General features: G+C 34.3%; 1 protein-coding gene across 12 annotated transcripts in view; it reads left to right on the top strand.

Annotated features, from left to right (window-relative positions):
• The window catches only part of LOC125107801 (mucin-19-like), a 103,113-nt gene that overhangs the window by 8,742 nt on the left and 68,776 nt on the right, over positions 1 to 25,595 (top strand). For 11 of the 12 annotated variants that reach the window (XM_047743225.1, XM_047743224.1, XM_047743234.1 and 8 more), the window contains exons 3-19: positions 1,183 to 1,209; positions 3,076 to 3,096; positions 8,451 to 8,567; positions 10,294 to 10,344; positions 11,655 to 11,714; positions 12,379 to 12,607; positions 13,564 to 13,678; positions 14,131 to 14,191; positions 14,413 to 14,510; positions 16,054 to 16,264; positions 16,988 to 17,110; positions 17,527 to 17,650; positions 19,345 to 19,480; positions 20,509 to 20,601; positions 21,430 to 21,520; positions 21,691 to 21,828; positions 22,810 to 22,959. In XM_047743225.1, the coding sequence (XP_047599181.1) occupies positions 1,183 to 1,209; positions 3,076 to 3,096; positions 8,451 to 8,567; positions 10,294 to 10,344; positions 11,655 to 11,714; positions 12,379 to 12,607; positions 13,564 to 13,678; positions 14,131 to 14,191; positions 14,413 to 14,510; positions 16,054 to 16,264; positions 16,988 to 17,110; positions 17,527 to 17,650; positions 19,345 to 19,480; positions 20,509 to 20,601; positions 21,430 to 21,520; positions 21,691 to 21,828; positions 22,810 to 22,959 (1,845 nt within the window). The remainder of the gene's footprint in view (positions 1 to 1,182; positions 1,210 to 3,075; positions 3,097 to 8,450; positions 8,568 to 10,293; positions 10,345 to 11,654; positions 11,715 to 12,378; positions 12,608 to 13,563; positions 13,679 to 14,130; positions 14,192 to 14,412; positions 14,511 to 16,053; positions 16,265 to 16,987; positions 17,111 to 17,526; positions 17,651 to 19,344; positions 19,481 to 20,508; positions 20,602 to 21,429; positions 21,521 to 21,690; positions 21,829 to 22,809; positions 22,960 to 25,595) is intronic. The other variant, XM_047743229.1, reaches the window with a different exon arrangement.

Below are 25,595 nucleotides of genomic sequence, written 5' to 3'. Positions count from 1 at the left end.
ATTTATATTAGGTGTCTCCAAACCATTTCTTCTTAGCCTTTGGCTAAATATGTGTAAATGTATTTATATGTGTAATTATGTACAACTTTGTTTTAAAAACAGTTTGTCAGAACACATGGAAACTCTGTCTTTTAACTGGCTATTTCCTGTTTCACTTAATTTATGCCTATGTTTCTGGAATAGATTTGGCAACCATAAGTCCTGGATTTTTCAGGACAGTCCAATTTCTGAAAGTGTATCTTAGTATCAGACGATATGCTTTGACTTTTTATTTGAATAATACAGTCATTTTGGGCTTAGGAAATTTGTGAAGATTATAGAGTATGGAGAAGCATTAAAAAAATCTACAATCCATTAAGTACCAAACTAAAAATATTACCCAAAATATTTTTTGAGGGTTCTTGAATATGTAATCAACATATAATTTTATGCAAAATTCTATTGCCATTGTTAAATGTTTCATTTCACAAAATTCTTAAGAAAATTCTCTGGGAAACCAATGCTTTTATATATTTGATAAAATATGTTTATATCTTTAAATATAACAATACTTGTGCTTATATGTAAATTGTCATTTGTTATAAATTTCTCATTCTTAGTGTTTTTGACTCAGCTATACTTACTATGATTTGACAATCTTGCAAATCATGCTATTTACTTAAATGTTAAGCAAATTCACCTTGATAAACAATAACACTTAAATCATTTGTATATAGCATGTACCTTAATTTTGTATCTAGTGGTACAATAGAAATTGTATCCATTTCATTCAAATTAAGTGGTTAGTTTCATCCATTATTTTTTAAAAAAATCTTTTAACTAAGACTTCTGCATTTCACCAGCAGAATAGGAGTCAATGCTTTGCACCTTTTCAGTCATCCAAGAATTATTAGTATTTTTTTTTTTTTTTTGCTATGTTCTAATTCCTGAACCTAAGCTGTACTTTAAACTGTTTGGAGGACCAGTGGAGCCTTTTTCTTTTATGGGGGTGTTCTGGAGAGGTGAAAATACACCATGATCAAAGGATAATTACCATATTCATGCCTGAATATTGGATTCAATGAGCACAGCTCTGTGGGAACACCTCCCAAGGACAAGAAATAGCTGCAGTCAAATTAACTTTCTGTTGGCAAATCTGTCAGATAACCTACTAATGACAGCAATTCTCCCTTTTTTCTTCAGATGGAAAAATTGCTGAAAGCACATCAGGTAAATTACTTTTATACTAAACAACAATAAAGTGACAGTGCTTTTATTTGGAGAAAAGGCATATCTCTCCTGGAAATAGCATTAAAACATTTAAAATGAAATATTCCTTATTATAAGCAAAAATACTATAGTATGTTCTTGAATATTCTGGGCCAGATATTTAAAAAAATTAATCAGCATTTATAAAGGTGGTGACATTTCAAATAAAAAAATTGCTGTGGTTACTTGCTTTTCTAAAATTTTTAAACCTGTAAGAGAAATGTGAATATAGATTTAAGGATTTACTTTCCTTAAGTAAGTACTTTGTATTATTGGACTAATTTCTTAGAGATCTGCTTTAATTAAAACTGATCCTGGTCCTATTAGTTTTATTACAGATTCCCTCAGAAAATTGAATAACACTGAGTATTATCCATTATTTTGTTTCTCTATCCACAAAAATGAAAAATAAGCCACAGCAAACCAAGAGTGTTTTATGGAATTTTTCTTAAATCTAAGAAAAGGATTTTTCTTAAATCTAAGAAAAGGATTTTTGCTAATATCAATATAGATTTAATTGGATCTGGTCTAATGCATATAGTAGTCAAAATAGCCCAAGATTACTTTTATATGTTTTTCTTATGTGATATTTTAGATCTATGTCTTTCTACAACCTTAATACAATAAAATATAATTGGAAGATGTGTTCTTTGAGGTAAACAGAGACTGAGAATAAGCAGCAGGTCAGTTGTCCCATGAAGACAGCAAAGTCTGTCTTCACTTTGTCATAACTATGGATAGGACTCATTTGGTTTTACCATAATGATAGACCAAGAGCTTCTTTCCTTCCAAGAGTACAAAATCTGATTGTTAATTAGAATAAATTCTCACTTGAGAAGTTTGAGTGAGACAAGGGAACACTTAGAATAATTTCTTGAGGAAAGCATATTTGTGACCACCTAGAAGGCCTGATTCTAAAGAAGAATTTTCAAATCACTGGAATTCAATATAAGAAAAGGGTGTGCAATACCCCTGCCAATGTCCCTGTCTCCCCCACCACCACCCCCCACTCTGTCCATCTCTAGGTTTGTCCCACAGATACAGAAATACCCTTGCCTCCATGTCTCAGCATATCTATTACTCCTGCAAAGAAGCACCCCTTGACCATCCCCCCAGCCTAGGACTTATTGCTGCAATATGGTGTAACCTTGGGAAAATGGTCTTGGGAAGGATGCTTATGAAGGTCCTAAGAGCAGACTTGGGATCACGGAGCTTTGGGGACTCAGTACGGTCTACAGGAAATGGCACAGGCTCTGGGTTGGTGTATGTTGACTTCTCTACCTTTGTTCTTTGCCCTCTGAGGAGAGCTGTGGCATGAGGAAGGCCAGACTGAGACTTGAGTGGTTCTGAGTGGGGATCTTTCTTTCTTGAGTCTAAGAGAGGCATAGTCAAAGGCCATTCTGATGTTGGTCTAGGAGTCTAGTTGGGTTTGACTCAAAATCTCATAGGTTTCCTACTACTGAATACTGCCTCATTTCTCTCTGCTTGGCATCAAACTAAGATATTTAAATATTAAGATCTAATACCTAGACACCTGGGACACTGCAGTGAATAAAACAGGCCATAAACCTTGAGTTTATGGAGCTTAAAATCTAGAAGAAGCAGACAGTCAGTAAGCAGTAAACAGAAGTGGTAAACATGGTATACAAGGTGATACAATCTCTGGAATAAATTAGAGTAATATAATGATAATTGGGAGTATTAGAATGGGGGTGGCAATTTTGAATTGTCAGAGTATGCCTCATTGAGATGACACTTAGGCTGAGACTTGAAGGAAGTGAATGCTACAATTGATAAGTAAATGTTCTCATTGTTTTTTCTTTGTAGGAAAACAGAAAAGACAAGCAGGTATGTTATTTTAATTTTATCAGCTATTCCTAAACCAAGGGCAGTGTGGATTCAACACAGTAGAATATTTTGATGGGGGGAGGTTGGACACTACAACTCAGGGCTTATCAATGGAGAGGAAGCAACTGGGGAGGTTTCTGCCCTAACTATAAGAAGAGTGTCTAGTACACAGCAGTGAAATCTTCATAGCTCTTTTCATCACTCTTTCTTGAAGTCTTAGAATTATTACAAAAAAGTATGGGTATGGCTATGAAGGCAATAAGTGTATGTTATTCCAAGGGCTGCCAGAATAACAGGGAATAACATGGTTTTCAGAGTGTCACAATGAAATCCCCTTTTTGTGCTCTCAATACTGTTTTCAAATATGATCTTCTGTTATTCACATTAGGTGGCTTTTTGTTCAGTAGTCTGAGCTTTGGTGACCCAAACAGAAGAAAGAAATCTCTTACTGGTTCACTCCTTAACACTGGATTTAATGCTCCAGGAGGGGCTGAAGATGGGTCGAGGAAACATCGAGATACTGATAGTTTAGTGTTAAAAAACACTCCGGCAGGTACTGTTAGAAAAAAATGCTTATTTAGGAAACAAGTGCTTTATTTCATTTGGGGTAACCTGATAATCTTTGCATTATTAGCAGCACATGGCCTTAATTAATAGTGGGGAATAGAAAGGCACTAATTCTAGGGCCAGTTAGACTGATGAATTCTGTCTTTAGAGAATTTTGGCAAAGATGTATACATTAAGTTACATTTTTTTTCCTGATCATTTTAGTCTTCCTATGCTATCTTTATTCTTGGTGCTATTATAATGATCAATCATTTTTATGATATTTAATTACAGTACTTCCAGACCCCAAATTTGGTGCAGGTTTTCTCTACTCCCTTTTTTGTCTCCAACCACAATTTATTTTCTATACTGGGATTCTGTCTTTAAATTGCATACTCAGTTTTATGAGTAATATTATAAAGCAGTGTTTGAAAACAGTTTGTGGTCTGCTATTTGGTTTTGTTTGAAAAAAAAAAATCAACTTTCTTTAGATGAGGCATGTTCTCTCTGGTTCTACACATTTCTCCCAATTGGCCAAGTTTTACTTTACTTGCCTGGTCCTCAAATCTGTATAGTTCTTACCTGTGCAAAAATAGAAAAGAAGGAGATTCAATGAGGAAAATAACTTCAGTATTTTATATTGAAATTTAATATTTGAGTCAAAGTGGTGATAACTGAAAAGGGACAAACAGTTTGGGGTATAGGAGTGCAGTTTCCTGTCTGTCCAGCCATCTGTTTTGGGACTGACAAACATAGTATGACTAATAAGTTCATGCAGATATGCTTTCTCTAGTTCACAATACTAAATTGTTCATTGTTTTGTCATGTTCTAAAGAAGAAAGTGAAATTTATCTTAAGTGGTCCCAGTGCTTTAGTTTTCTTATGGAATTCTCAAACCTCATGGCAAACTTTTTGCCATGCACACCCTTGGTTATACTGTATGGAATTATATATGGCAAGATGTATGGAGGGGAGGGGGACGATATTTTTGAAATGATAACGTAGGCCTAGTTCAAGCAATGTGTATAGATTAATTTCTTGTACATTATGAGTGAATGCACCTTTTTTTCTGATAGCAGTTGTGTTTTTGTATGGCAGAGAAAACCAAGTTAGCAAGTGGTTTTGCCAGCAGTATGTCTGGTGATATGACATTTGGTGGCACTGCTTCAAATGGAAATGACATTGGTAGGGGTCCATCTGGCCAAAGTGGATTTGATGTGAATGTGGTAAATGGATTGGGTGGCTCTAAATCTGCTGCCAGTGAAACAGGTATTCTAAGTTGTTTCTTAATTTCTGCTCTTGACAGAAAAAAATAAAATCAATTAACAAAGCGGGGAAGGTAGTGTTGTTTTGACCTGATTCAGTGTTCGAGAGAATGATTTTTAAATTATGTTTGATTCTTAAAGGAGCTGTGTTATCTTCAACAGAAATCAGCAATTTAAACATTTTAGTGAAGAGGCAGTTAGATTTAATTGTGAAGGATTTTGGACCTGGAAGAAAGAGACCCAGTTTCTATCCCCGGTCTTTCCTGCTTACCTTCTGTGGACTTTGGGAAAGGCACCTAAACTCTCTCATTCCCAAGTTTTGTTATAAGGAACAGGAGAATTTGGGTCTCATGTTTCTGTACTTCCATGGTGTTAATTTTTTAAGTTTCATTACTCATATTTCAACTAGTGTTCTTAAAGAAGCATGTCAGAAAAAAAAAACACAAATTTACAAAAGTGTGGGTAAATAGCATTCTATATTTGGAAATTAAAGTCAGTGAAGAGGTTAGGGTCAATAAAATATGTAAATCTTTGCATTTTTGTGTCAGAGCAATTTATCTTAAAAGATGTGGATATTGGTGGAAAGAGAAGAACAGAAAGGAGTTTGTTGGTAAATCCATTGGGCTTTGGCTGTCATATCACTGGCTCAGGAATTCTGATCTAGAGTCTGTAATGAAACAATACAAATAATCATTTACATCCTTTGGGTTTTTTTTTTTTTTTTTTGCTTTTGAAAACAGTTGAATTTTACATTTGCCTTTTGATTTTGGATTTGGTGGTAGAAAGAGGGATGAATTTGAATTTGGTCTTGGTAATTCTGGTTCATGTGGAATGGGTATCAGTAGTCTCAAACAAAAAGACTTTGGTGAGAATGAAATAGGTAACATGGGCAAGTCAAGTTCCAGTGGTCTAATTATTACTATTTAGGTTTTATGCATGAAGGATAGAGTCATAAGTTGTATTTAATTATTACCTGGTAACAATCTTTTGTCTTTTCTTTTTTAATTTTATCAGATAATACCAACTCAAAAAGTAGGGCTGGATTTAGTAGCAGTATCTCTGGAAATTTGGGATTTGGTTTGGGGGCATCTGATCAGAAGGGATTGGGCATTGATAGAGCTGACCAGAGTGAAATAAGCAGCAGAGGATCTGCCAGGGGTGAATCGATCGGTTTCGGATTTGATGTCCATAGCCCAGGTATTCCAACTAAGACTCATTCCAGAAAATTTGAAATTAATTGAAGTAACTAATTGGTTAAAAATAGATTTTTTAAATATTTAATAATAAACTTATTAATTAAGATTAATTTTTAATATTATTTTAATTTTTCTGTCAGTTGGAACTGGGTCTTTTGGTTGGGAACTTGGAAAACAGAAGGGCAATGCTGCATTTGGGTTTGGAGCTTCTGGTTCAAGTTCATTTGGTGACAGTGACATTAATGGCAAAATAAAAATTGAAGGAAAGCAAATGAATAGTTCTGGAGGACCCATTCCCAATGATCTAGGTATTGATATCTAATTTCTTATGTATAAACATTTCTGAATCATGAAGTGTTTTCAGTATACCCTGTGACATCATTTTATATTCTGCAGGTGATACCAGTTTGAGAAATCGGAATACATTTGCTGGTGACAGCTCTGGAAAATCAGAAACCAATGTAGGGGTTTCTGGTCAACAGGGCTTTGGAATCAATGAAATTGGAGGGACTAGAATGAGAGGCAGTGGATCTGCTGGGGCTGGATTCAAAGGCTTTGGATCTGATGCTGGTAGCTCAGGTATTCCACTCAGTCTCTGTTCCTGAGAAATCCAATTGAATTTCGAATATTTGGTATTTTATTTGATAATATTTTGAATTTTCTGTTAGTGGGAAGGCCTGGGTCTTTTGATTTTGGACTTGAAGGAAAGATGTTTGGAACTGAATTTGGTTTTGGAGATTCTAGTTCATATCACTGGGGTGACAGTGGTGATAATGGTATTAAATGTACTAGTGAATTTAGTTCCAGTGGTTTAGGTCTTGATGTTTAATTTCTGTGCCTAAAAAGTATTTGAATCATAAAATTTATTGGAATATATTCTGATGACAATCATTTTACATTCTGCAGGCAACACCAGTGTAAGAATTGGGGATAATTTTGTTGATGGGATATCAGAAAATTTGAGATATGGTTTTGAGAAATTTGGTCAAAAGGAATTTGAAAGCAGTGGATCTTATCAGAGTGATAAGAGCAGCAGGAAATCGGATGCTAGTGGCTCAGGTAGTCTAATTTTGGACTCTGCTTAGGTGAAATATAAATTGATTTCAGGCTTTCATCTGTTGTTGTGCTAACATTTTTATTTCTCTGTTAGTGGAAAAGTCCTCATCGTTTGATTTGAGACACGGAGAAAGGAAACGTGAAGCTAAATTTGATTTTGGAGATTCTGGTTCAAATCGATTTGATGACACTGGCCTTAGTAAAAATGTAATAAAAGGTACTAGAGAATCTACTTTTAGTGGTATGGATGTTGCTAGTAAATTTTGTGCTTAAATTTCTCAATTATAAAATATATCAAATATTTCCTATTGACATACTTTTAATATTCTGGTAGAAGTACCAGTGCAAGAGGTGGTGGTGAGCATGCTGGTGGTAATTTTGAAAATTCAGGGGTGCCTGGGTGATTCAGTTGGTTAAGTGTCTGTGTTTGGCTCAGGTCATGATCTCAGGGTCCTGGGATTGAGTCCCATGTCAGGCTCTCTGCTCAGTGGGGAGTCTTCATCTCCACCCTCTCCCGCTCTCTCTCAAATAAATAAGTAAAATCTTTAAAAATTTTTCAAAATTCAGGATTTGGTACTTGGTTAAAGAAAGTTGGAGGTAGGGGATTGATGGAATGAGCAGCAGCATGTATGTTGTCCATGGATCCATGAATCTCAGGTCCAATGCCCATAACTCAGGCATTCTACTAACCTAGACTCTTGCTGAAATTGAAATGGGTTTAAATTTTTTTTATCATTTTTAAAAATAACATTTAAATTTTCCATTAGAGGGAAGGACTTTGTTTTCTAATTATGAAAATGAAGAAAGGAAGGGTGAAACTCAGTTTGGTTTTGGAGATTCTGGAGGCAATACAGTCCAGTGGCCATAGTGGTAAAGACTTTGATGGAAATAAAGTAGGTGGTCCTGGAGGCTCTAGCTCCAGTGTCCTAGGTATTGGTGGTTAATTTCTGTGCCTAGAAAAATTCTGAATCATAGTATGCATGACAAATAATTCTCGTGACGATCATTTTGTATTCAGCAGGTGACTTAAGTGCAAGAAATGGGTATGGATATTCTGGTTGGTATCTCTGAAGATTCAGGATCAAATTTGGGGTCATCTGATCAGCAGGGGTTTGAAATCAATGGAATTGGTGGGAATGGAGAGAGGCAATGGATTTGTGGGGACTGGATACTTTAGTCCTGGATCTGAAATCAGCGGCTCAGGCAGATTAACCTGGACTCTATTCCCAAGAAATCCAAATTAATTTCTTCCTTCTTTATTTCTTTTAATCACATCTTGATTTTCCATTAGGAGAAAACACTTGGTCTTCTGGTTCTGGAAGTGGTGAAGGAAGGAAGGGTACAGCTGGACTTGGTGGTGTTGCTTCTGGACCAAACGAATTTGGTGAAACTGGCCGTGGTGGTACAAGTATCTGTGATACTGGAAAGGATGTTACTGGGTCTGGTTTCCATGGCTTGAGAATTGAGATTTATGTCTGATGATTAGAAAGTCAGGATTCTGAAATACATTATAAAATAGCAATGAAAATCACAAACATTTGTAATGATACAAAAAGCAAGCCAAAATTGTGAAATGATAAACTGTATGTAGATGTGATTAGGGAAAAGTCATTTAATATTGTTTGGCATAGAATGTAGAATGAGTTTTGTGGCTGTGATTATACTGATGTGGAGTTATTTTTGTTGCCTTTATGCACAACTGATTGGGAGTTGTAGAAGCTGAAGAGGTGGTTAGAGTAGCCAATAATTTGTTGGGTTTGAGCTTTGTATTCTGGATCTGGTCTTGGTAGTTTAAAATTTTTTGCAGGTTTATTTCTGATAAGAGTAAATGAGTTCCATCCCTTTTGAAAATCTCATAAATTTTAATATTTCTACTTAATGGAAACATTAGATTGAATAGTCTAGGAATTTGTGGTATGCATTGTTAAAGAATACTTATTATGACATGGGAACTATTTTGGTGCTGCTAGCAGTATTAGAAAGTCTTGGGAGCCACTAGACTGGATGACCACAGAACTGTGGGAAGTAGGTTCACTTCTCGTGATATGGGTGATCTGAAAAACATTCAGGATTCACATTTAGAACTCAACTTTAGGAATGATACATTTTTAAAAGGTAAAGTCTAATTAGCAGGAGATACATGGTAGTGTAGTAATGTTGACCTCTGTCCGGATTGACTATTAGTGAATCTGTTCAAAAAAGGCTTGGTCACATAGAAATAATAATTCTATTTTAGGTTGTTCTTAATCTTTGGACATCAGTTTTGAGGTCAACACTGCAATGGAAATGAGAAATTTGAAATCACTCATTATTTATGCCACCAATTTTGTTTAAACCCAGTTGGTACAAATGGTTTATTAGACACTGAATATTGAAGTCCCAGATCTGCTGTCATTAGCTCAGGTATTCAAATTTAGGGTGTGTTCCTGAGAAATGTAGGCGGTAACTGCCTCTCATCTTTCTGTTTTGGAATGGTTACCAATTTGAAATTTTTCTGCTATTGGGATGCCAGCTTTTGACTGCTTTAATTTTTTAAATGAGACAGACTTTTATTAATTAGTGTTCTTTCTGTTAGTATATCTAATGGCAGTGAACTTAGTGGCTTTGAAATTGCAAGTTCTGGATCTGTTGAGATTATTATCTCTTGATCTTAGACTTATTCAGAGGAACATCTCAGCTCAACTAGATTAGTGGTTTTCATATTTCCAGTTTTTGTGACTGCAGACTCCTTTGTTCCATTGACATCTAGAAATGGCACCTAGATATCCCAAATCTAAAGCAATTCAAAGTGGGAGTAAGTGTGGTTCAAACTGAGATAGGAGACCCTGAGTCCTGTTAATGCAAACCTTTCTCTTTTCCTGAATACATTTTAAGGCAATTGATCTGGAATAAATTAATTTGATGTCAGTTCATTTGGTGATGAGGCATTTAATTTTATTTCTCCCACAGGTTGTTGAGTTGATAATATATATTTTTCTTATACAGCTTTACATTGTTCTAAGTCTGCTAGCATTAGCATCGCTGAACTTGGATCCATGGTTTATCCATCAGATTTTAAAAACTTTTCTTTTCATATTTTACCAAGTGAAATGTATACATTTATGAAACAGCTTAACTATTTTATATTAAAATAGGTGTCACAAGCTCCTCTGACAGCAGTACCTCTGGACCATTCAGTACTCCAGGTAATTTGTTTTGTGGCTTTCAGTATTTAAAATCTATATATATCTGATGCATATGTGCGTATCTGTGTGTACGTATATCTCTATGTATAATTTTGAAATTTAAATGTTTTTTGGATTATTGATTTACTAGCATGTGATATTGTTATGTCTTTTCCATGTTGAACTGAGCTTCTAAATGCTTCTCTTTGAGTAATATGATTTAGATATGATTTAATAACTGTATATTTTAAACAACTCCATTAATAAGATATATTAAGTTATACTTTAAGGGAATCTAAATAAAGCATAATGCAACTTCTTCTTTATCATTTTAGATATATTATTTTTAAATGATTTTGTAAATAAACTAAGAATTCAATCTACTTCCATTTGACCTGGGAAAAGACAGCCTTTAGCAAAGACAAGTGGTCCCAAAATATACAATAAATGACACTGTAAAAAAAATTTAAAAATTCTATTAAAATATTGATTTTTGTTGTTGTTGCTCTTTTATTCTGCTTGATTTTAGGCCTTGCTCTAAGATTTCATGTAAATTTACTTAGTCACATAAAATAGTCAATGCTTTGGAAATAAACAATCACAGAAAAGTATCAAGGGATATGAATTTTCCTCTTTGACCAGGAGAATTGAGTTCTCTTTAATATAGATAATTGACTTATTAGTATCAGATTGTAGACTGATTTAATAAAAATCTACCTTGGACCTGTTTAGCTAATGGCTCCCAATAAAAGTATGCTAGCAAAGTTCTACTTTTGAAGTTCAAAATATAGGTCTATGGGGGATGCCGCATATGTTAGTAATTGTACGTAACCCAAAATGAATAAGCTCACAATGATTTCTAAAAATACAATGACTAGTTGTTCAAGAAAAAATATGGATTTAAGAGATAATCATGTAAATGAACTTGGTAAATCACAGCTCTCACAAAATCAAATTATATATTCAGGATAAAGAAACCCATTGATGACCTTCAGAATCAGCTTCCGAGTTCCCATGTATAAGTTCAAATGTCCTGTATATTTAAAATCAATATATGTCAGAAAAAGAAAAAAGAAAAAAATTAATATGTGTCTTGAAATTTAAGGGGCGCCTGGGTGGCTCAGTTGGATTAAGCCCCAAACTTTGGCTCAGGTCATGATCTCATGGTCCTGGGATCAAGCCTTACATCAGGCTCTCTGCTCAGCAGGGAGCCTGCTTCCCCCTCTCTCTCTGTGCCTGCCTCTCTGCCTACTTGGGATCTCTGTCTGTCAAATCAATCAATCAATCAATCAATCAATCAATCAAAGTAATCCGTGCATTGTGTTAAATAGAAAAAGGATCCAATATTCCAGAAGCCATTCCGAAGTACTCAGAAGTGAGCCCAGTTATTGGTAAGTAAAAATGACTGGGATTTCTATATATATATTTATGTCCAAGCCAGCCAGTATCTAATGGAATTACAAATTAGCCAAAATTTGGAACTAGTTTTAAACATTCGCCCATCATCTATCTGTTTCTGAATGACACCACATTTGTACTATTTTTCCTCAAAGGTACACATACACACGCATGCACACACATATACACATGACACAGACACAGGTATACACATACACGTACATGTGCAGATGCATGTACATAGAGAAATAATATTCTTTACACTTATTTGCTATAAATGGTAATCCCCTTGTGCAACATTAGAAAGACTATCTCTACAAGAAGTAAAACAAGTAGGCAAACAGATCACAACTCCCTCTGTATATACCTTCCCCAGTAGAGACAATTTCCCTTTTCCATTGGAAACAAGGTGTTTTTATTCATATTTTATTTGAGCCAGAATAGGCACCATTATGTATTCCCAAGGATTCAAGTACTACTGTTAGTGTGTTTTTGCTATATGTGAGAAAGAAAAATACTGATTTAATGTGTTGGCTGTGAGAACAGAACCTTTCTGTGATGTTTTCTCTTGGTACATAAACACTTAAAAAATCAGAACTAGATGCTACATTAATAGTTCTAAATAATTATGAATATTCTACTCTGAATATTTTGCAGGTGAAGCTACTACTTGGGGCAAAGGAATATATAAAGCTTTCAATGGCCGCATCTTTTCCTTTGAGTCTTCCTGCGCATACACTTTCTGCCATCACTGTGTTGAATCTGGAGGAGATTTCAATATTGAGATCAAACGAAAGAGTAATGGTGACTTTGAAAAAATAGCAGTTGAAATCGATAATAATGAGGTCTCTATTTCTGGTGATCGCATTCTAGTTAATGAAGAAAGGTAAATGCCACAGTGTTATGGATAAACGTTATAGAAGCACTTGGAGTAACCAGAGCAAAAAGAAAAAAAGGTTGAATAGGGAAAAGATGGTACTCTTTTCCTATTTTGGTTCTCATATTGGATTTTATAATAATTTCTTGGACAGGAGTCTGATAGAAGATTTTGTTTTATGTAAGATTGTAAAATACTATATTTATTCCTATAACAAGGTGGAGATAAAAAGAGTAGCTCTGTTGTTTGACTATTTTGAGTATCTAGATTTGGGGCAACGTGCATATTCAACCAATCTGCTAATAGAATATCTTAGTTTTCATTCGTATGTCTATCATTAAATATAAATATGGGATTTTCATTAGACTGAAACTTAGGCCATTGTTTTTAGAAGTAGCAATTCATATTTGGAAGGGATGCCATATTTGAATATTTTCCAGGATAAGAAGTTGAGGCATGATATTCTACTTGTGAACCTTTCAAATTATTTGATCATTTATTTCTTATACAGAATGAGTTTCTTCTTTTTATTTCTCCAAAGCCCCAAGGATTTAGTCATTGTTCTCTAAAAGTCTTTCAAATATTGGAAAAACAAAACCATTGTGTTTCTTCTTCTGAAATGAAAGGAAAAAGAAAGCTTTAATATATTTTTAAAATATTTTATTCATCTATCAGAGAGAGAGAGAGAGAAACAATGAGAGAGGGAACACAAGCAGGGGGAGTGGGAGAGAGAGAAGCAGACTTTCCCCAGATCAGGGAGCCCGATGCAGGGCTGGATCCCGGAACCCTGGAATGACAACCTGAGCTGAAGGCAGACATTTAACAACTGAGCTACCCAGGTGCCCTAAGCTTTAATATTTATTAGCCAGTATTATATTTATCACACTAAATATAGAACATGAATTATTTAAAAAGTTATAATACTATTTTTACCATTATATGTACTTGTATTTTATACTTTTCAGAGTGCAGATACCATATGACAATAAATTGATACATATTAAAAAATATGGAGAACATTATGTCCTGAAAAGCCGTAGAGGAATCCTGTCTTTGATGTGGGGTAAAAATAAACTCTCAGTAAGTCTGGGTCTGATTTTCTTACATTCCTGTGCTTTTTCTTCTTTGCTTTCAGTTATAAAACATTACATTGTAAGGAAAATAAGAGTTAAGGTTTATTGAAAAATCTCCACATTATGCACTGTACTAAGCATTATCTTATTTACAATTTAAAATACCTTGAAATACATACTGTTATTAATCTTGTTTTACAGGTGATGGACCTCAGGAAATTCAGGCTAATACAAGCTAAATAATCAATCCAAGGACACACAGTTAGTAAGAGGTAGAGTCAGGATCTTTCCAACTTCTAGATCCAGGTCCTCTAAAAGAGGCTCGCTAGTACATGCCTATGTACCCAGCTTAGGTAGAATTGAATATGAAGAGACACCATCATTTGGTTTGGGCAAACTTTGTCTTGAGGTATTTTTAATATTTTATAAACATGTACATGTGATTTTTTTTTTTTAAAGCTTACTCTTCACAAGCAATATCCAACTTGTGGTCTTTGTGGTAACTTCAACAGCACTCCAGGTGAGATTTCAGTGCATTATGTCTAAGAAAATTGCTTCCTGAAAGAAAATTATAAAATGATTGCTCATATTTGAATAAACCTAACAATAATTTGCATTTGTCTAAAGAATAAGAAATTGTTAAAATAAAAAATTATGTAGTCAATTTAGTTATATTTAGCTTGAAAATAACATGTATGTGCATAGTGAATATCTTGTACTAAGCATTGTTTTCTTTTTAAGGAGAAAACATCAATGAGCACATTGCCAGTAGTAAAATTCCTGGAGGTTGTCCCAAAGCTTTTAGTAAAAGCTATGAAGTTTGTGAAGATGGTGTAGAGGTGAGAGATTTATATTTCACCTAGTAGCAAATTTTGGCACTGTTCTCCTTGGTTTGTTTGTTTCTTTCTTTCTTCCTTTCCTTATGTTATGTTAGTTACCATACAGTACATCATTATTTTTTTTGAGATTTTATTTATTTATTTGACAGAGATCACAAGTAGGCAGAGAGGCAGGCAGGGGAGGGGTAGGCAGGCTCCCTGCTGAGCAGAGAGCCCGATGTGGGGCTTGATCCTAGGACCCTGAGATCATCACCCGAGCTGAAAGCAGACGCTTAATGACTGAGCCACCCAGGCACCCCCACATCATTAGTTTTCGATGCAGTGTTCCATGATTTATTGTTTGCGTGTAATACCCAGAGAACACTCACGAAGGAAATTAAAGAAGACACAAAAGATGGAAAAACATTCTATGCTCATGGATCAGAAGAATAAACATTGTCAAAATGCCTATGCTTCCCAGAGCAATCTATACTTTCAGTGCCATCCCCCGGCATTTTCCCCCAGCATTTTTCAAAGTGCTGGAACAAACAATCCTAAAATTTGTATAGAACCAGAAGTTGTATAGCATATGAGATAGTTGTATAGCATATGAGAGCTTACTCCTGGTTGCTCAAAAATATTAGCTCAGTGAGCATATAAATTTATGTTAAAGCTAATGCATATTTAGTAAGGACCTACTATGTGCAAGACACTATGTTAAGCCAAGAGGATACAAGATTCTATTTTTGTCCTAAAGGAACCTGTAATCTAGTGATAAACATACACAAAAAATAATAGACAAAAAAGCAATTTTTGAAGATTTTATTTCGCTTAATCTTATACCTTACTTGGAAAATGTTATCAGCTATCTTAGGAGTTAATTGGTCCAAATTGTTCAGAGAGTTAATTGGTCCAGATTGTTCATTTGCTTGACAGTGGTTTTCTATTTCTCTGCACAAACATATGCACAGTTATGTGGTAGTTAAAATATGTTGAAATTTGAAATTTGTATGTTCAATAATGTATGTATTTACCTCCTTACTTCCTTACCAACATGAGAACAAATACATTGTTTTTCCCAGCGCTAACTCCCATGGCCCCCACCAAGAAAGCCCACAGTGACTCTATTTCACCGCCTGTTTGCTCACCAAATATAATAAGACTAATAGACAAAGCACCAGTTTCCCTTCTGTCTTTTATGGTATCAGTCATTTACCATCCCACTCTCTGGCATTGACAATAGCTCTTTTTTCTCACCCCTTTTATTTTCTGAAGTTGTAAATTTCATGTCACCTTTGGAGAAATTTTGGATGAGTATAGGTACAACCATTTCTGAAGTTGTTATATAGCAATCCAAAATGCCAGAGGTGAAGGATTCTTTTAGGAGTCACTGTGCTAACTATATTTCAAAACTCTCCATTTCGAACAGCATTCAGCAACTCTCCCTGCCAAGCTACAGATTATCATGCAAAACCAAATACTTCTGAATTTTATCTCTTCCTAAATGTTTATTGATTGCCATTTTTTCTTATGTTTTAATAAAACTTCACACTTTATTTTGTAGTACTGTGACAAAATTATTGGAACTTACTTCGAGAAATGTAGAAAGGTCGCCGCTTTTTCCAATGACTACAGAATTATTTGCATTAATGACTACTGCCAAAATCCAGGCAAAAATTCTACATGTGACACTTATTCAGAGTTGTCCCGCCTCTGTGCCTCAGATGGTCCTGGTATCTATGAATCCTGGCGAGATGATTCTGATGTGACTTGTGGTAGGTTTTAAATTTTATTGCAGATTTCAAGCCAGAATGTTTCTATAGCACTTTAAAGTTGAGCTATATTTCAAAGTAATGTTCTTAAGTGATTGTAAGCCCTAAAAGGGATCTTAGATATTATGGAGTCTCATGTCTCCCAGGTACTTACAAGGAAACAGGACTGTTTTGATGAAGTGACTTGCCATAAATGACAGTCCTTTGTGATAAGATCTCAATTAGGAACTTTCTAGTCTATAATTTGTAAAAGTCACTGGGAAAAATGAGAAATTCTGCAAAAACTGAAAAAAAGTAACTGGAAAAGTTATCAAAAGTATGTTGATTAGTACTGTGATTTTCTTTCAAAAAATTAGTAAAACATAGATGTGAATTTCACACAAATATAAAAGTACTTTCAACTCATGCTTAGCTCAATCCTTTTAAGTTAAAAAACAAGTAGATCAATTTCAAAGTAAGATGAGATGTTATTACATATATAATATACATTTCTTCCTAATTTCCATCTTCATTTTTTATTTTTTCTACATATTAAATATTGTAGCACAAAATAATGCATGAGAAATTGGCACAATTTAATTGTACTGAATAATTTTAAAGACTGACTCATGTCTAGAAAGTTAGACTCAAAGAATCCCATTTGAAAGATCCCCATTAGAATATTATGTATTTATCACATTAAATTCCCTCTCATTCCCATGTATACATATTTCTGTATTTCTCCAGGAAAACCTAGATGCCCAGAAAAACATATCTACAAAGAATGCGGTCCCTCAAATCCTGCAACTTGTTCTAATGTGGCTCCTTTTCAAGATAGTGAATGTGTGAATGGCTGCTTCTGCCCAGAAGGTAACCACACCCTGTGAGAATGTTTACACTAAAACAACTGAAAAAGTGACTCAAGAATGGTGGGTCTTATTTCTAACCAGATATTTAATGAAATCTCCTATTCATAATCCATCCTTCAAGAAAACTGCAGAAGAGAAGTAGAGAGACTTACAAAGTTAAGCTGTATGTCTATTTCTATAGAGCCATGGTACTCCACAAATGATTCCCTAGTCCTGTATTGGGCTCCTTAGGAATGTTCCATGGCTCCAAAAATTTTACTCTTGCCAGATTTCAAACTAAGGTTAATTGCTAAATGGAACTTACCATTTTAAGTCCATGTTTACACTTGAAAGAACTAGCTCAAGAGTGATTTCACAGTTCACTGCTTGAGAATTTGCTAATGTTTATATAATTCTTGTACAATGTATTTTTCCTAGGTTATCTATTGGATGATATTGGAGAAAAAGGGGGATGTGTATTAAAGACTGAATGTCCCTGTAGCTTACATGGAAAGATCTATAAGTCAGGGGAAGTCCGAAGAGGTCCTTGTGGTTCTCAGTGGTATGTACATGCTTTTTGTCCACATTTTGTAAATAGTGAAATAATACTAATATTTTAATCTAATTTGAAATAATTCTAGGTCCACCCTTAAAATAAACTTTTTGGAAATAAATACTGCATTTTCCGTGTTGATAGTTTGTCTTTCATTTTTAAGGGAAAGTTTAGTGTGGTTTTTAAATAAAATATAATAATGAATCTTGGAACACTGAAAAAAATAAGATAAAATGGAAAAATAAAATTAAAAAATGTGTGAGCTTTCATTGTATCTTTAAAAAGTAATGTTTTTCACTAACTAAAATAGTGTTTCAAAGAGTAAACCAATTAGCTGTTGCAAATATAGAACAAAGAATAATACAAGAGTATGGTTACAACAATGAAACAATAATTATGCTAATTACCAAAAATATTTAGTAAAATGTATAATCAGAAACAGCCCACTACTTTTCAGATAATTTTTATATGTAACTATACTGGTGAAAATATATTTGATCTTTATTTATATCTTTGTATATATTTGTACATATATATATATTCATGTTTATATATATGATGTTTATAGATATATTTAATAAGAGTGTATTTCAGTGCGCCAAAAATTAGTGTATATTTTCAGGAACAATATGCTGATCAGAGAGCGTTCCCCATTCTTCATTATGACTTTTCTCTGAAACTCTAAATTTCTGCGGAACTCCAAAGGACTTTTCTAAAAGAAATAATTTTCTAAAATTATTTCCCTTTGTAGGGAAATAATTTGACTCAATGAAAACTAATCTATTATTTATACTATAGTATGTTCCTTATAAATGAGAAATGTTCCTGTTAGTGTGGGAATAATATATTAGTAATAATTATGAATAACAATAGCTATGATTTATTGAATATCTAGGACAGTGCAATCCTAGAGAAATATCATATTAGCTACAAATATGACCCACATGTATAATTTAACATTTTTTAGTTTATGTGTTTTTAAAAAGCAAAAAGATAGGGGTAAATTTAATTATAATTATGTATTTTATACATCCAAAGTGCAGTATTAGCATCAAGAAATGAAATTAGTATAAAAAGTTAATGAGAGATTTTATAATCTGTTTCTCAAATTAATGAGAGATTTTTACAATCTGTTTCTCAAATTAAGTCTTAAAAGTCTTTATTTTATATTTATAGCAGAGCTCAATCTAGAACCATCACATTTCAAGTAATCAATAGCTATATGTCTCTATACTGTATTGAACAGTGAGGGTCTACAATGTGGCATGTAGCAGGTGTTTTAGTACTAATAGTGGAATGTATTCCATTTAAACAAATCTCTGAAATCCAGTTTAGAAGTTTTTATATATTTAATGCAGAAGCTATTATTTCAGTCCATGGAATTCAAGTCCTTTAAAATGCCAGAATGCCACCATCAATGTCGCACTTGATCAGAGTTGAGATGTTGATTAGAGAATGAGGCTGGTCTAATAGGGGCTCCTGGCTGGCTCAGTCAATAGACATGCAACTCTTGATCTTGGGGCTGTGAGTTTGAGTCCCATTTTGGGTGTAAAGATTACTTTAAAAAATTTCTTTTAAATGATGGTCTAATAAACCTTAAGTAAATATCTCAATTTAAATTTTGATTTTTAACATTGGGATATTTATTTTCCTCATGGGAAAACACAATTGATGACCTTAACATAACTATTGCATTTTAACAGCACATGCCAGAATGCTAAGTGGTCTTGTACGGAAGCATTATGTCCTGGAAGATGTAAGGTGGAAGGAAATTCAGTCACCACCTTTGACGGTATTAAATACTACCATCCTGGAAATTGTCACTTCTTGGCCATCCACGTATGTAATAGCCTGGAATGCTTGAGAAAATTGATGCACACACACTGAGCTATTCAACCGATTTAAAACAGTCTTCACTTTAAGTTACTGTTTAAAAGAATAAATAGCAAGCAGCCCCTCAGTGATTGGTTACATATTTCAATATCTGTTTTCTGTCACATACTGACATTGACAATTGCCATTCCCTCTACTCCTTAGAAGTTCCTTGTGAAACAAACAAAAAAACCCCAACATTTCCTTCATCATTAGTAACTTTATAAATATACTGGAAAAATATTTCCTTTTTTTGCTTTTCTTTGCTTGTGTTCACTAATGCTTCAGTTGAGATGATCTTTTTTGTTCCATGAAACACCTTCCTTTTTCATCATTATCCCTTTACATTTATTTATAGTTTTTTTTAAAGATTTTATTTATTTATTTGACGGACAGCGATCACAAGTAGGCAGAGAGGCAGGCACAGAGAGAGGAAGGGAAGCAGGCTCCCTGCTGAGCAGAGAGCCCGATACAGGGCTCGATCCCAGGACCCCGGGATCATGACATGAGCTGAAGACAGAGGCCTAACCCACTGAGCCACTCTGGTGCCCCTGTTTATAGTTTTTATAATACAATATCACCAGTATGATAGAGGCTATCCTTACTTTTAAATTCTTTTCAGGACTAAAACTTTAAGGAACCTATATTTCAATAAAGGGGGATTCCATCTTGTCGCTTTGTCTTCAGCTAGCACATTCCCTTGGAGGAGAAGACAAAAAGTAAAGATAAAAGAAAAAAATGATGACAATGAAAATCCACTAATCACAATGTATTAATATAGTTTATGCAAGATACTTGGACCTTCCTCAGTAAAGCTTTTAGGCAATTCTAGACTTATCATGGACTGAACCAAGTTTTATTTTCAGAGCAGACTGATTATATGTAGGAATTGTGCATGTTTAAAAAAAAAAGTGCCTTGTAAATGAATCACACAGTAATAGTGTACCATCAAGGATATTTTGATAAATGTATGAATGAATTGCATTTTTTAACAGCATAAAGACTGGTCTGTTAGTGTTGAACTTCGTCCTTGTCCAAGTGGCCAGTCAGGAACGTGCTTAAATAGTGTTACACTCCTCTTAAATTCGGTAAGTAGTCAGCTTCCTAAACTTTATCCAGAACAAAATTGAATAATTACTTCACAAATTCAGAAATTTTGTGGCTGAAGAGAGGCTTTACTGTGTGAATTGAAATCACAGAAAGAGTATGGAGAGGGTGGCTGGGTGATGGACATTGGAGAGAGTATGCGCTATGGTGAGTGCTGTGAGGTATGTGTAAGCCTGATGATTCACAGACCTGTACCCCTGGGGCAAATAATACATTATATGCTAATAAAAATAATTAATTAAAAAAAAGAAATCACAAAAAGATTGTACAGAAAATTAGTAAAGTCTCTGGAAGAGCTGAGTAGTTTTAAGGCTCCTTAAGTATATAAAAATTATCATATACACACAACTGATGTGCTAATTATAGATAAACCTATGTGCTTACTAAATTATTAAACTCTGGTTAAGAAGACTTTAAGAAGGCAATTATATTTGTTTAGAATTTCACATATTTGGAATGGACACTGTAAATGGAAATAGAACTACAGGGGGAGGGAGGACACCAAGACTGGCCTTTGGCACTTAGAAGCCTTATGACCTTTGGAAATGTGAGTCACCTTCTTGGGTCTCAGTTTCTTCATCTACCGATTGGGGATGAAGATTCCTTTAGAGTCCTCCTCAAAGAATTGGTGTAAGAAACAATGAAGCAACATATGAGGAGTGCTTCAAAAAATATTCTGTATTTTAGATATTTAAAACTAGTCCAATCAAATAAACATTTTTATGGCACAAAAATTTAAGTTCGTATATTGCATTAAAATGAATTAAAATTACAAATTAACATGAACTAACAATTGTTTTAAATATTAGCCTATTTCAGGTAACAAGTATGTATTCAGTAGGAATGGAACAATCACAAACAATGGGATTGAATATACACATCAAAGTTATGATGATTCAGGTAAGTTTAATAATACCATTTTAAAATAAGTGTAAGATGCATTCATTTGTTCAGTTTTTAGGGACATTAAATGTTTGGTTTTTAACATATATTAAAGCATAAAACCATTTCAATAAGGTCAGGATTCAATGTTTCAATTATTACTATTAAGGTAATAATTATTTTGATAGGTGAAGTATATGTCTTCAAAGCATCTTCCTCATACCTTCAAGTAGAAACAAACTTTGGTGTAAAAATGCAAATACAAGTTGCTCCTGCGATGCAATTGTACGTTTCAGTGCCACCTAACAGTTTCACAGATACTGTAGGTAAGTCCTCTGGATACGTTTTTATTTCCAAGGCTCTACTGTGACCATTATTTCTTTTCAGTTGGAATTGTCTCTCCATTAATGACATTAGATCATAATGAATTTTTACTTAATCTTCCCTTCACTATTTCAGTAAAACAGTTTCAACTGATAGTAAAGACAGCTTTATTTATTACAAAATCTGTTCCCAAGTGATTTTCTGCAAATTTAAACATTTTAAGGTCCTTAAATTAAGGTTTCCTAAAGTGAGGTTTGACAATATCTGTTATACATAACTTTGCTAAGATAGATTATGAAAGCTTTTACCTATAGAAGAAAAACATGAAAATATTATACATATGGATCTTTTGAATATCAAGTTTCAAATGCATGCTACATTACAATTTGTCTTTCTGCTGATAGATGACACGGTCATCTCTTTCATGGAGGTTTTCTGTCACAGAAATCAGCTTTTACATACTGTCATGGATGGCAAACAAAACAAGCAATACAATGGGAAAGCTCATATTTAACTAATTTCAAACCGTCTGAGCTTTTGCAACATGTCTTACTCGAGAAGGTGAACTTATACATAGGTAAAAATGTAATTCATGGGTCAGAAGACTGTAGATAAGAAAGCATGTAGCCCTTAGCATGATTCAAGTGTCCACACTAATATTGACCAATGTGCAGTCATGAATGCCCTGCTTCTAAGCATGCTTCCCACCACCTTGTTAAAGGAGGTTATGTTACAGCAACACACAGGAAAAACACCACATTTGTGTCAAATGGTGTTTCAGTGCTCCTGGAATTTGAATAAAATGGAGCATTAATCTGGAGTGTCATGAAATTTTACTTATATGCATAAGACTCACAAAGATACACTCTCTGGTAGCTTCTGCGTGTTTTGATTTGAGCGCAGAACTGAATATGATGTGAGAATATGAATCTAAAAGCTGAGTAGGTGAGGGAATGTTAAAATTTGTTCTGTGCCCTATACAGGACTCTGTGGTTCCTTCAACAACAGAGTAGAGGATGATTTAATGTCAAGTCAGAATATATTGGAGAAGACACCTCAGGCATTTGCTGATTCTTGGGAAATGATGCCCTGTCCTAAAGGAAAACCCACTTCCTGCATCAGTATAGAAAAAGGTACCGGTGATTGAACATCAAACTCTGTAATTAAATACTTGGTGCTAGGAATTGTATACTTTCTCTGATATAATATGGGACTGTCAAATAATCCTGGTTTTCGCTAGTGTTTGTTGTATTCTCCCCGTTTTGCCAGGAACAGCAGAGAAGCAGTCTGGCTGGCTGAGGTGCAACTAGAAAACCCATCTTTCACTGGGGAAGGGGGATCAGTTGTCTTTTTCTATACCCATTCTTTTCCTCCTCAGTTTTCTCAGTTGTCGAATAGTAGGGTCAGAGGAAGTTTTACAGATCTTTAATAGAGGCATGGAAGTGATGATTGGTTGAAATCATGAGACTCAGCCAAACTGCCAAGCTACTTAACAAGAAAGCTGTCACTCGATCTAGGTCTCCTAACTCTGCTATCATGTGTGTTAATTATACCAAACTCCAAGTATGGATCTTACGAGGAAACCTTTACATTTGTATGAATCAGCTCATGTTTTAGCTTACCAAAGACTTCCACAAATATTAATTCAGTTTATTCCCACAAACATGCATAAAGAGCATGGATGAGGTTAGCATCTCCATTAATGTAGATGTTGATAGTGGAGTCCTGATGGAGTGTGCTTAGTAAGGATTAAAGATGAAATTGTAATGCAAGTATTTTTTTATTTATTTAATTAATATATTTTTATGGACATATCATTGACATGGAACATGGTCAACATAGTGATTCCGCAAGTCTATACACTAAGTCATGCTCACTACAAGGGTAGCTACCATCTGTCACCATACAGTGCTTTTCCAGTACTGGGATTATATTGCCTATGCTAGACCTTTTATCATTGTGACTTATTCATACCATAACTTGAAGCCTGTATCTGCCACTCCTCACCATCCATTTTGCCCATCTTGCCCCATCCCTTTCACCTCTGACAACCACCAGTTTGTTCTCTGTATTTATGGGTCTGTTGCTGATAATCTAAGTATTTTGAATCCAAGTCTTGCTCTGATTGCTTCCTTAGTATTGTTGATTTTAATAAAAACTTTATCTTATCTTACTTCTTTCGTAAACAATGGAATGTAATGGAAAGTAAGTTAAAATATGTTTATATGTTAATTAGTTATCTTTTTTTGGGTAAAGATTTATTTATTTGTTTGAGAGAGAGAGAGAGAGGAGAGGGAGGGAAGAGAAATCCAACCAGACTGCACACTGATATGGGGCTTGATCTCATGACCCTGAGATCACAACCTGAGCTAAAACCAAGAGTCAAAACCAAGAATCAGATGCTTAGTGCACTGTGCCACCCAAGCATCCCTAATTACTTTTTTCTAAATTAATCAGCATATTTGAAAAAAGTCTGATCGGCTTTTAACATTTAAAAATTACAAAGCAATTCCTTTCTAAAGTTTCATTTAACTTGTTTTGATTTATAGAATGAGTTGACAGAAGCATTAGTATCAACACGGTAATACATATTTCAGGGTTTAGTTGTCATGTTATTTTGTTTTGCAGGTGTTGCAATGAAAATAATTAAAATGAGAATAGGTGAAAACACATGTATATCTCATAAGAAATCAAGCCAATTTATGTTAAGGAGACTATATCAACACTTTTGAGAGCTATATAAATTAACAGTTTCAATTTTCAATGTTTTGTATTTAATAAAATAAAATACAGAAAACTAAGCTAGGCCTTAAAAAGCTGTCTAATGTTTACATAAAAAATGGTGATACCTAGTTACAAGTTTGTCCAAATTTTAGAAATAATTGGCCTCAATGTCCTTTTAATAGATTTAATCAGTTTCCTTTTGCTTCCTGTTGACAGTTACTTTAGAAGCCAATCAATAGATATTAAAACAAATTAGCAGTCCTTGTTCTAGTCACTGGCATCATCTTAGTATATGTGCTGCCAAAGCGAGCACCCACTGGCATCATCTTTAAGTATTTACAATTCACTGAGCAAAGAATTTTTTACTCATGTTATTTTTGTGAATTTTCTTTTCTGTTAATTTAAAAAATTAATTTAAAAAAACTAGTTACTTGCAAACTAACTAAATATAAGTTCAGTCCTTAAAAAACAAAGTTAGTGTTTTTGAATGATTGATATGGGTGGCCCTAAAACTGACATGACTACTGCAGCAACAGAGGCAAGGTGGTGCTGGTGTCACCATGGTTTCATTCATCAACCTGCTACAATTCAGACTTAAAAATATATTTTAAATTAAAAGGTATCTATATAAATAATCTGGTTCCCTTAGTCCCATTTTTTGTAGAAATTGCCTTTTGCAAACAGGTTAACTGACTTGATACAGAAGTCTGCAGCTAATAAAGATTTTGCCTCTTACTCCAGTTATGGGACGAGTAAGTCATGAGGATGAAAGGAACAGCATGAGGAATATAGTCAATGTATTAGAAGAGCACAGTATGGGGACAGATGGTAGTTTTACTTGTGGGGAGCACAACAGAATGTATAGAGTTGTCCAATCCATGTGTTGTACACCTGAAATTAATGTAAATTGTGTGTCCACTATACATCAATTGAAAAAAGAAAGAAAGATTGGGGTGACTGGGGGGTGCAGTTGGTTAAGCATCAGACTCTTGATTTCAGTTCAGGTCATGATCTCAGGGTCGTGAGATTGAGCCCACCAGTGCAG

The sequence above is a fragment of the Lutra lutra genome, chromosome 8, assembly GCF_902655055.1.
Source record: "Lutra lutra chromosome 8, mLutLut1.2, whole genome shotgun sequence".
In the NCBI taxonomy this organism is placed as follows: domain Eukaryota; kingdom Metazoa; phylum Chordata; class Mammalia; order Carnivora; family Mustelidae; genus Lutra; species Lutra lutra.
Note: the sequence above shows the minus strand (reverse complement) of the source record. Positions and strands in the feature narration are given on the sequence as shown.